This window comes from Chlamydotis macqueenii, chromosome 10 (assembly GCF_036417535.1).
Source record: "Chlamydotis macqueenii isolate bChlMac1 chromosome 10, bChlMac1.mat, whole genome shotgun sequence".
In the NCBI taxonomy this organism is placed as follows: domain Eukaryota; kingdom Metazoa; phylum Chordata; class Aves; order Otidiformes; family Otididae; genus Chlamydotis; species Chlamydotis macqueenii.
The window spans coordinates 20,432,087-20,444,602 of record NC_141565.1 but is presented as its reverse complement, the minus strand read 5'-3'; the positions used below and the strand labels follow the sequence as shown (position 1 = coordinate 20,444,602).

Genomic DNA, 12,516 nt, shown 5'->3' with positions numbered 1-12,516 from the left:
AATAAAATAAACACTCTGTATTGATGACTTAGGGAAAAAACAGCTGACCAAAAGAACTTAAGCTACAGAAGAGGCATTTCCCAGAGAAAGAAATACAACTTACCTTCACCCCTACACTCCAGAGCCTTACTAACAAGCAGATGAAAGTCACCTGCTGAACTTTATAAGGTGTGTTAATGAGCCTCATCAATAACCACAGCTGGGGCTGGAGAGCAGCTGGTGCATAAATAGGAAAAGAGGGGCTGGGTGAGGTAACATGGGTTGGTTTTGCTCTTTGTTTTAGTGAGGTAGTTATAGACTGTAGGGATTTTAGTCAATTGTTGCAAATTTTTTATGTTTTACTTTCCCTAAGGTGGAACCTGTACTTTTAAAAGGTGAGTGTTTTTTTTTCTTTCTCTTTTTATATTTACTTTTGGTGACAAGTGTTGATGTTTATCCATAGTAGCATAGAGTGAGTTCTTTCCTGGTGTTAAAGGTTTTGGTATAGATTTAACAGCAACTATGTAAGGTTGTTTTTTTTTTTTTTTTCTGGGAGTTACTTTAAGGTCTAAAGCTGATGTGGAAGTTGTTGGAGCTGCCCTTCTGAACTTACTTCTTGTTTCTTGTGACTTAGCTGCTTAATATATTCTTTCTCTACTGTTACTGAGATCTCTTATTTCTGTTGTAAAAAGAAGAAAGTTATCAGTGCAGTCTTGGTTAAGAAGTGTATATACAAAAAGTAGCAGTGCAGGTGTCTTTGCTAACTAGGCTTGGTTAAACTTTAAATGTTGTAATTATTTTGAATTGGGAAATATATTTACAGCTTATGACAAACAGCTGAGTTGCCTAGCCATGTCTGCAGAGCTTGATTTCCTGTGAACCTAGCAGAAAGTTTAACTTCAGACTGTGTGTGGCTAGATAAGCTTGGTAAGATGTTAATTTTTGTAGTGAGAAGCAGAGAGAGAAATAAAACACTTTTCTGGATACCATAGATGTAGAAGTATTTCTTGAATTCTTATTCTATCTGCCTATTCCTAGCTGTTGATGTTATATGAGAAGAAACTTTAATAAAAACTTCCTTGCTTTGTCCTCTTGCTAGAAGAGGCAAACACAGACTTCCTAGGTTAGCAGGAAGCTTTAGCTCGTCCCTCCTATAAAACAATAACTATACTAATGATAGCTGCTTTAAATAACTGCTCTACAGAGGTTTTCAGTCTTCCTTCAAGTCATAGGAAAACAAAGCTGGTAACCATCAGGACCATGTTCCTCTTCCCTCAATGTAGCGTATGGGCAGGGCTGGGCCTGGACTCAACCAGGGGAAAGAAGCAGCTGATCTGTAGGAAGGAGTGCCTGAAGGGCTGTATCCCTCTGCTTTGGCTTCCTGGGCGTTGATTCAATGACATGCATAATGTCTTCCCAAGAGCATAGTCAGTGTTTTCTACCCAAACAGTTAACCTCAGTTTCCCTGTAACTGCTCATAAAAGGTCTGCATTGGTTATAGGCTGTATCTCCTAAGTTGGGTAGGAAATTCTAAGAGTAATTTGGTTTCCTAGTGTATAGGACACCTTATACAGCTTATGTAGTCTTACATAGGAAAGACAACTCTTTTCCAGCTGGTATGATATATCTTCCAATTCCCTTGTTATCTAACTAATTCCTGTTCTCATTTAAAATACTGTGCAGAACACTTGTAATGGAAGCTGTGTTCAAGGCCAGTAAGCCTTTCTCCTGTAGGTACTGAGGGTCAGAGGCAAGGGTTTCAGTTAAAAAAAAAAAAGAACTAATATACAATTCTTTTCAAAGAAAACAATTTTCCTAAGCATCCTGAGGTTGTATACAACTTATCATAGTTACTACCATGTAGTTCATCCCCATGGCATATAGTTTTGGATCACAAATACAGTGTTTCTCTAGAGACTTGTTATTTCAGATAATGTGCTTTTCAGACCTATTGGTCAACAGCTCACATCTCCAGCTTAAGAAACACTAACAAATGCCTTATTCATTGATACAATTTTGTCAGTTCAATTAATCTGGGGTGAATTCACTTGTTAACTATTTATTTGCTCTGAATGTTTTTTTTTTCTACTCATTCCTATTTGTCAAATCATAACTTTACCCTACAGCAAAAGGAAAATATATAGCTTACTGACTCAAGGATGGATATGTTGTCTTTCTGTTTGTCCCATTGATACATTTCAGGAGCTCTTTCAAGCCTTTTCTGCCCTTAGGACCAGGTTTCACTTCATCTCCTTGATTACATACTGCTTTCATATGGCTGTAAACACTAGGTGAACTGACATTTCCTTGCTGTTCAAGACTTGCGGACTTTAAAATGATTGATGGGTTTCTCTAAATTTCTGATATACGGCATCCTCTTTATAGATCACTATTCACCTTCTCATGGGAATTTGTCTTCTCACTCTTTCTTTAAGAAGAATTGAGGAAACATTGCTGAGAGCAGGACCCTGACACTAGCGCAAGGGTAACTGCTGTTCCTGTGGATGTGTGGTCACTCCTGCTGAAAGGAGGACATGAGTAATCTAAAAACTACTGATTCTTCGGGTTGAGAACAGTACCATTTGGTAACTATGCTACTGATACTTCCCCTTTTAATATACACTTCCTTTTCCAGGGTAAAACTTCCAGTTATCTTCAGCTAGTTAAAATAAGAAACCTTAGTTCTTACTCCAGACTTCAAAAGATCCGAAGCAGTTTTGATCTGGGTTCTAACACCCCTGGAGGAGATCTGTAAATGTATTTGGCTCAAAACTTGTAAAAGCCAATGTTGATGGCAGAAAAAATAAATCTTAAAAGACCACTTGAGAGCTTCTTGCTTCCAGTAGGTACAAAAAATATCAAGAAAGCTCTGTAAATGCTGATGTTGGGGGTGGTAATACATCTGTTAAAAAGGGGGAAAGGAAAATTGTGCCCCATGCTTAGAGTTTTCTTTGATTAAAAGTCTGAAGTATAATGCTAAATGCATTACTGATTCACTGCTTGTCACCTGGACTTTCAGAAAGAAAGGCCTCAAACCCAGCCTTATGGTTAAGAAGCAGCAGCAGTAGCCAATGGCAACAGACACAAGACATCCCCAAATCAGTTCCCCAGAAAAATCCTTTTTGTTCTTTACCTAAAGCACTGAAAATGATCAAACAATCTGACTTAATCAGACCCGCTTTGATTGAGGAGTTTACCTCTCCAGAAGTCCCTTTTAGTCTAAATTTTTCTATTATTTTTGATTATCAGGAGGGAGAGAATCAGATATTCAAGAACAGAAGACAATTTTTCATGGCAAATCTGACATGTAAAAAGCAGGATTCAAATGCTAACATTGAAGTAGCAAGCACTAAAATGAAAGATAATCATTCCACTAAGACCTGAAGTGGTTTTAATGTAGAAAGCATTACTGTGGTTGCTCTTCTGCCATTCCATATAGGTGAAGGAGCTGAGATAACCAGTCAAGTCAGGAGATAATCTTTTAGACCTTCAAGCTTGTGTTGCACCCAATAAGTGATGACATGTCCTAGTCACTCAAGTAACCACAGAATAATAAAGAGCCCCTTAAAATGCACAGGCTTTAAATAAATGAAATACAAATTTATTGTAAACCATACACTTCATGCACAAATAAATTCCAGTGCTAATCAGGCAGGGAGCTGCATGGACTGAGCTATAGCAGCTGATGTTCAGGCTGCACACAACATAGAGCTACTCATCATACCTCCATAATGCGGTGGAGGACCACAGAGCAGAACCACTCCTTGTCCTTCTCTGACTGACACTGTGCTTCTTGTTTTCGTTTCAAAGTTTTCAAGATCTTGAGAGAGAAGGAGAAAACAAGGTGCTGTTATCTGTCAGATTCATTCCTAACTGTACCTCAAGCTATGCAATGCTTATGTAACTGTCTGGATATCAAATCTGCAGTTTGTTGAGCTGAGTTTGGGGAAAACTATCACAAATCTCATCTAAAATAATACTGAAATGATTTTGCCTAACTCAAGAACATGTTCACATATTCAATAGCATAATATAATCTTGTATATGAATTGCCACACTGTATGGAAAACCAGCTCATTCAATCTACTATCTAGTCCTCTGGCAGTCATGAAATATATATGTATAAAGCGATTATACTCTAATCCTGTGACTTTGTATTTGCAATTCCTAATTGCAAAGTTAGAGTATTATCCCATGACATTTTCTAGCATCACTTTTTGGAACTTATTAGACTTCTAATCTACATGAGTAGGGAAAAATATTGTTTTCTTTTCTATAGAAATAATAAGTCATGCTTTTCTATATATACAGATGATAATTAAACATCATCAGGACTCTCACAGAGTGTGTTTAAATTATAAAAGTATATTGTATTCTTCATGAGTCTATTCTCTCCTAAAGCTGACTGCAGCAAATGGATATGTTTTAGTTGACTCGAACAAACTCTAGCACTGCTTTTAAAGAGGAGAGAGAGGATGTTTTCAGTAGGAAATCATGCAATGGTTTAGGGAAATCTCCTGTATAAACACGTCCCTGCCTGTATCCCATAGGTGATTTGTTATGGCTGTTAATTTTTTTTACTGAATCTAACACCGTAGTCTGTCCTCTGCTTTCTTGCATTTCACTGCGATGTGGAAGTATTATCAGTCTCATTCCCTTTAAATAAATAAATTTGCACAACCTGACACAGTAGATGTACTTTAAAAATGATTATTTACTTTTTGAACCTGTTCTCATCCTAATGAGAAGACTTACTACTTTTGTCAGAGTACTTTAGGAAATGATTGCTTGAAATACATTAGAAATATTTTTTAATATAATAAATGTAACTTCCCCTTAAAATTCTTTATACCATAGTGTCATATACTGCTTGCCTTAAGCTTATTTTATTTACCTTGCTGCAGACTCTTGTTTCAAATAATTGTTCCATTTTTCAACAGCTGAACAATTGCCTGATCCAGAGCTCAATAGAGAAAAACAGTTCTTGTTGGTCAAAGCAATAATGATTACTACCTGTACAGGCTCAGCTATTTATGTCAATATATCAATTTTCTCCCCCTTAGTTGAACTTTACACAGCTATTTTTTGGGTTTTTTTTTTTCCACCTCCTCTTTATCTCCTGTGTTTTGGTCTCCTATGAAGACATTGTCTGCTCAGAGGTGACTGAATTGGGCAGCTGTAGGACCTCCTTGCGCTGTCATAGCCACAATGGATAGTACCTGTCAATAGACTGGAAAGTGTTCTAAACTCTGTTCTTTTAATTGCCTGCTGGCTGGATCTTTGCCTTGCAGTCTGGGTAGTGCAGAGGGACAAAAAAAAAAAACTCTCAACATTTATTTACTTAGTTTTTATTCCATCCTGTAATACTAATTGGAAAAGAAAACAGTGGATGAATAGAACATGACCAACTGGAGTTCGGGTTCATACTAAGAAGGTACTTAGGGGTTGACTCTCTGAATAAGTGGATTTATTTACTAGTTCTGAAAACTCGGTCTGAGAACTTAAGGGGCTTTCTCCTTTTTCTTTTCTTTCCTGTGGATTAAGTGTTTTCTGAGAAGGAAAAAGCCAGCACAAAACTGGCTCCTGGAACAAATGTCAAGACCTCACATGGGGGGTCACTTGCTTGGGTTGGCTGCCCTGAGGCTTTGTGCTCTGGAAGAAGGGGCAGGCTTTGTATGGAAAAAGACCCTTAAATATTCCTATTTATTGTGTTAGGAAAAAAAGATTGGAAAGGTGCAAAACACTTGGGTCTTTTGGAACTCAGGCACTGGCGACAAAAATAGTCACATTTCCCATTCCTATCACTTCCTTTGAGTTGCTAATGCAATGCAGGCTGTGGAGTTTCTACATAAAAATGGAAGTTTTTTTTAATAAAAATAACATGCCAAAACTCTTGGGCTATATGGAAAGTATTTGTAGTATAACCAGTGGTTTCCAGTGCTTTCTGCTTTTGTAAATCAGGTCTACTTTTTTTTTGCTGAGAACAGAGTTTCACTTGTTATGAGACACCTGAGAAAGGAGGAAAAAAGGAAGTGCAGTGCAGCAGTGGCAAAAAGGTTTTCATGACAATTCAAAACTATGTAATATTTACTCTGAAATTGGAGTAGATTTTGGGAAGTAATAAGTTGCTAGTAGCAATTTTTAATTTAACAACACAATAAACCATGTTATAGTTTTTACTCTAATTTTAGAAACCGTATCACCTGTCTGTATTTCTCCATTAAAATCATGACAAGCATCCCTGATTTAAATATCAAAAAAAGCAGTAGCACTAGATCTCTTAGGGGATCCACTGTTTTATGATCAGCAGGACTACTTTTGATTATATATGGGGGGGAAAAGCAGACTGTGCCTCTTTAATCTACACTTTTCAACCTTAAATTGGGTATCAAAATCTGTATGCAGGAGCCCTGGCTCTTTCATAGCTTGATTAAAGTTCAGTTATACAAAGCAGCTCAGCTTTTCTTAGTGCTGGAGAAAAGATTTTCATCCCTTTATGCTTACTAGTGAATCACAGGTATAACAAAAGTAAATATGGAGGCACATACATGGTCATTTAATCCATTCTCCTGGCCTATGACAGGTACAAGTATGCTATGTCCTTCCCAACACTTATTTAACCCATATTTAAATACCTCTAGGGATAGATGTTTTCTTTAGGCAGTCCATTCCAGTGTGTGACTCTGAGGTCTTTGTGACACTGCATTTTTTTTTTAGAAACCCCTGCTGCTCAAAATTTAGTAGATCTGAACAGGAATTATCTTTTTTTTTTCCCCCCTCTATCTGAACTTGATGTTGATAGAGAATTGTACAAAATAAATTCATTCAGTGCTCTCCATAATAAAGAATTATTGCATATTTTAAAGAAATCTCTAAAAGAGCACAACAAAGCAAAATAAGTAAAAATAACTCATTAGGGGAGTCAGTCTTATTTCTGTTGTCATCATTATTGGACCTATTGTCCAGGCAGGCAGCATGTCCTATGAAATGTTATGACACCTCATTCAGATGGGATTCAATAATGAGTTATAAAGTTGTCTATGTGATGTGGCCCAGGGTGATAGAGAGGAAAGAGTGGACCATCAGAAATAATGTTGGTGGGGTTTTTTTTTTTTTGCTGGAAGCAGTCTCTTTGCCCAAAAGTTTTGCATCTATTTTCCCCCCTCTGGGGTTGTGTATATTTCCAATGATTAACTGTAATCTAAAAATGTGTTAAATATACATTAAAAAGTAACCTAAAGGTGAATATAAATATAGATGTTCTACTTTGCTTTTATTATGCTGAAAATCTAACAGCTTCTCGGATCTGCTTCTTTGCCCTGAGTGGGCATTTACACCACCAGAGCACAACCACTCTGTTCTCCCAGTTACTGTTACCTAGCATAGCTTTGTAACATGACATGACATAAGTTAATAAAGCTTAATGTTGCTTGTCAAAAACAGTATCAAATAAGATCGCTAAGATCAGGTGTTTGGCACATATTTTGATTGCTAATATGTTCTTAGGAATAGCATGACTATTTAACAGATGGTATATTTGTTAACTTCAGTGTTTCTGCAGAGGCCTATAAATAAATTATCACCTAGTTCCTATGTAATTCCTTCCATTCTTTGTATTCATCTCGCTTTACGAACAACAAGTTCCCTCACACTGTATTGCTCTCTCTGCTGCAAATTTTAACAAAAAAACCAAGTTTTTTCCAGCACTGTGTGTGTTGGCAGATGACTATTGGTGTAGCACAATTAATCAGTTGGATGTGATAATGAGGTTGTGTAGGCTAAGCGTAATGCTCAGATGAACAAGTGATTCTTCACAGTGAAGAGTGGAAATATATAGACTCAGCTGTGGAACGTTTGCAGATCTAAGCAGGAAGGTATGTGCTTCAAACAAGCAAAACATATGGTATTTTGTGGAAACTGAATTGGAGAATGGCAGGGCTTTCTCTGATGTGAGTAAGAACACTTGAGGTGAAGGAGGCTTTCATCTCCTTACTGGGTATGGAGGGGGTAATGAGGAGAAGGAATGGGCCAGAGCTTTTTTTGGCTGGTGTAAGTGAATAGTGCTCCCTTGAGGTCAAGGAAGTTATGCTGATTTATGACAGCAAAGGATATTGTGTGCCAGTCTTCACTGTAGATAATTAATTACAACAAAAACAGAAGTTGGAAGAATAGCATTTTTTGGATGAGGATGATCATCAGCATAGCTTTACCGAGTACAGAGCTGCCATTGAGAAAGGGCAAGCCAACCCACAGTGAGTGAGGTGTTACCTGAAGTGATGATCTATGGAGATAGAAATGAATTGTAACTGAGGTACACAAATATTTCCTGCTAAAGTGCTTGTGTTAGTTAATAGGCTAATTAATATGTTCAGCCACACAGTATTTTTTCTTCAGTGTTTTAAAGATCAGCAGTGATGTAATTGCCAGTTGTATCATGGATATGTATCTCCTAATTTTCCCATCACCACCACTATTACCCACACATCTGTGGTTTTTTTTTTAGTAGAAAACCGCCTTGCAAGTGTTAAACTGGAAGGTTTAACTTGTACAACAGAACGTGTGAAAACGTGGTCAGTTTTCCTGACATTAGGGAACTACTTAAATATGTTTAATAGGAACAAAAACCTAATTGCAAGTAGCAACTCATCCATTTCAACCTCCCAATCATGTGTTTGAAATTCCTAAAACTGTGCAGGGATAGGTGTAGCACTTCCAAACAAGCCCATTTAAGAAAAAGCGTAGAACAACTCTGTTACTAAGCAGCAAACAAGGAAACTGAGGTGTTTTAATATATGGAATTGTAACAGACAATTAGAAAGTCCAATTTATCACTTTGCATAATTATTAACAGTTCATCTGAATTAATGTAATTTCATGCTTTCTTGAACTTATTTTTTTCATAAATGTTCTGTCATTACATAATCCCAAATATTATAGTTGTAATTACTTGTGATTGAAATGTGCAATGAATGTGAAGGCATTAGGAATAAGAGCACTCTACAAATTAGCCGTGCTCCTGAGGACAAATCAATAAATTTTTTTTACATTTCCATGTGGCTATGTCAAATTGTGATCTATAACATCTGTTCCAGTTTCTTCTGTTTCTCTTATTGGCTATGACATATTGCACTGTGGTCTGTGTTACTGGATGTGATGTAGCACAATAGAAATTATTTCATGGGGAAATAGAATAAAAATGGCAACCTCGGCAGTTTTTAAACAGGCTCATGGCTATGATTTGCTATAAGCATTTCTAATGCCTGTGTTACGAGCTGACAATGAGTCACCTTCACTTGCCTGTGACTGTAATGAGTGAGGGGGCCCATTGGCAAGTGTGGGTCTGAATTCAATGCCTGATGCAGAGGAATCAAGTCTGTTAAAGCCACAAACAGAAAAACTGGATCCTACTGGATTTTTTAACTTATCTCAAATTCTGGGAGGTCCCATACTTGGCCAGATCTTGGGTTTGTTTTTCTTTCACATACATAAAGTCCCAAACTTTTATTGAGCTAAAACACTTAGATATAGACTGTGCCTGTTGCCAGAAGGTTGTGGTCATTTCTCAGACCACTCCAGAAGACCTCCTGCACATCCAGTGATGTCTCTTGCTTCTCGTTAGTACAGTTGTACTGAATTGCCTTGTAGGAGACTGTACCAACCTCTTGCAGCTTGGTTACCAAGAGGATGTATTATGGACATGTTTCTTTCTCCAAATGTCTCCCAAAGGAATGGCTAATCTCACTTCCTGCAACTTTCCCTGGAAAGTAAACTCTTTTTTAGCTTTCAAAACTGTAGCGAACTTGCTAAACAAACCCTCTGACAGTTCCTTTGTCTTGATTGCAGTGTCAATACATTAATCTTTCCTGTGACCATCTAATCTCAATTTTTAAAATGTTCTAATTGATTTTCTATGAATTCAATTCTGAGATTAAGAGTGGTGTTATCTCTAAGGTGTCTGAAAGCTGCTTAGCACTTCCTATTTCCTGATCTTTAAATACTTGCATTTTCCACTAAACACCTGCTGAGTTCTTCTGCTCCTTCCCTGAAGTAAATGTGAGCCTTGCCTTGTTGGTGTTGTACCATCACAGGGTCTGTAGGTCTTAAAGCTGCTTCAGCCAGAACAAGCCTGAGTGACACAAGAGTGTCTCCTTTCACCAGGACAGGTTAAAAATCAATTGTAATTCCCACTTTTGTTCTAGTTTTCCACCTCAGGTGAACACTGCATCCCACTCTGGTAAAAAGAAAGTTGCCCTCTCCTCACCCGAAGAAGGTCCCCAGGAGAGCCCTACCACTGCTCTTGCCCCAAAGCCCTGCCCCTCCCTGTCACGGGAGGAGAAAAGAACAGTTGCTTAGTCTTGTCCTTCTTCCAAGCTGTATAAGCAACCAAGGACCTTAATCAGTGCTCCTTTATTTAAATTGCTTTGGAGCTTCTAAAGGGAGAGGACTTGTAATTTACACATTAGGATGCACACGGGCCCCAGGTCTTCAATTCAGCTTAAATGGTATGAATAGCCAATCCAGGCACTAATTTTCAAGGTGGGGAACAATAATTTCTGCCACAGCCTGATTGTCTTTTTCAATTAAAGAGTGAAAATGCCCTTTACAAAGTAATATCAAGCTTCTCTAGAGGAAAAAAATGGAAGGTCACAATTAAATTAAACAAGGACAGTGGAGGGAGGGGAGAAATCCTTAAGCTGACTTGATTCTTATTCATGCACCAAGAAACCCACTGCCAAGAAACATATGCTGTGAAGCTGTAGTGCTGGTCTACATCTGTTTTTTGTTCTTTTTTTTTCCTCCTTTTACAGAGTTAGCAGCATAAAATATTAAAGCTCTCTTCTGAACTGAACAAGGGACTTGCACTGAGCAGTAAGTGTTGATGCAGCCTTAGGGCTCTTACTCTAAACCCAATCTGCAGGCCAGAGGCACATCTGAGGATCTGACTCTCTCAGAGGGAGGGGGACATAAATATATTTTTAATATTTCATATTCCTGAACAGTTTTCTCACTTGTCATGGCAATGTTCGTTTGTCACCTGTCATCAGAGTCACTTTGCTGTCTGCATGAGTTTTCTCCAGATTGGAGTGCTCTTAAAAACAGATTTCTCTCCCCGGTCTAAGTCTCACGGGCCGGATTTATCCCTGCCAGAACTACACTGATTTGACTGATTTACACCAGAGACAGCCCTGGTTCCCTGTGTCAAACTAGCCCTTGGCAAAGGTGTTAACTCTTATCCAAAATTGGCTTCCTTCACTTGTATTTGCCTGTGCTTCCAGAGACCTGGTTTCCTGGGGGCATGGTGATTGTCCATGAACTCATGGTTCCCTTGGACCTTGACCTTGTTTTTCACATGGAGCAGCCGTACCCCAGGTCCTGCAGAGAGCCCCACTTGCCTCCATGTCCATGGTCCTGCTGGGTACCTCCTGTTAAGCACCCCACGGTCCCGCTTCAGGCTATGCATTTCTTTTTATAATGCTTCTACCAACAGAAGAATAATCTGTGCTCATAATATATACAATTAAAAAAAGGCAAGGGAGAGAGGACTTTCATGCACTGCTGAAAGTGTGTAGCAGGCATGTTCATGTGTATTTCTGCCCAGCCTTTTGGAGATCTCAGTGCAGCACAGAATTACTTCTTGCAGAATTACTTTGGGTTATCCTCAGACTCGGCTGCTTTACCGCGCTCGTTCCAGCTGCAAAGCCATCAGACTCCTTCCAAGAGGAGTTTAAAGATTTACCTAAGTGATTCATGTAAAGGGTTTTTCAATGTGAATATTCTAAGTGGATTTTCAGGTGTAGTAGGAGTTATTAGTTGTTCTTGCAGTAGCTTTTAGAAATGAATATTTACAGCTTGGTGTACTCTCAGTAGCAGATGTAGTTAGCCTGTTGAGAAAAGCTGTCTGTGGCCTTACTCCTTTGCACCGTGTAAAGTACCAATGACACACTGTTCCTGCTTCTTGAACATAAGCTCCAGACTAGAGAGCTTATCTAACTATCTTCTGCCTTATACCCTTTGTATTAAACAGGATCAACCTTCACTGCAAAAATAAGTAATCAATTAATTTCATTATTTTTATTCAAAAAGTCAGTAACTTATTCCAAAGAATTTAATTCAGTGTATTTTTTCCTTGAAAGCCTCCACCTCTAACTTCTTTTTTTTTTCTTTTTTTTTTTTTCTTTTGTCACACCAAAGAATGAAGATGCTCCTGTGGATGTTATGGCTATTTCATTCAATAGTTTGTTGGAACCTAAGTCATATTGTCTGCAATGAAAGTAGAGCAGATAAAATGAAAATCTCCTAGACTACAAACATAGGCTGGCTTTATCCTTCAAAAATATTAAAATTTATCAATCAGAATCTAGCAGATCTGGGACCTGTGGATGCTTTGTTACCTGCCATACTTTAGTCACATATTGTTTTTTCCAATTCTACTTGCAATGGGCTGATTTAGGACATACACTTTTAAAGGAACTGCAACATAGTAAGTAATCTATAACTTAAAGATAATCTTCAGTACTTATGCGCTTCCTATTACTA

The 12,516-nt window shown here is 38.0% G+C and overlaps 1 protein-coding gene across 1 annotated transcript in view; it reads right to left on the bottom strand.

The window, feature by feature from the left end:
• Positions 1-12,516, bottom strand: part of LOC104487303 (contactin-6-like) — a 99,477-nt gene that overhangs the window by 72,429 nt on the left and 14,532 nt on the right. The window contains 1 exon segment of the mRNA XM_086755442.1: positions 3,704-3,799. Within this exon segment, the coding sequence (XP_086611568.1) occupies positions 3,704-3,799 (96 nt within the window).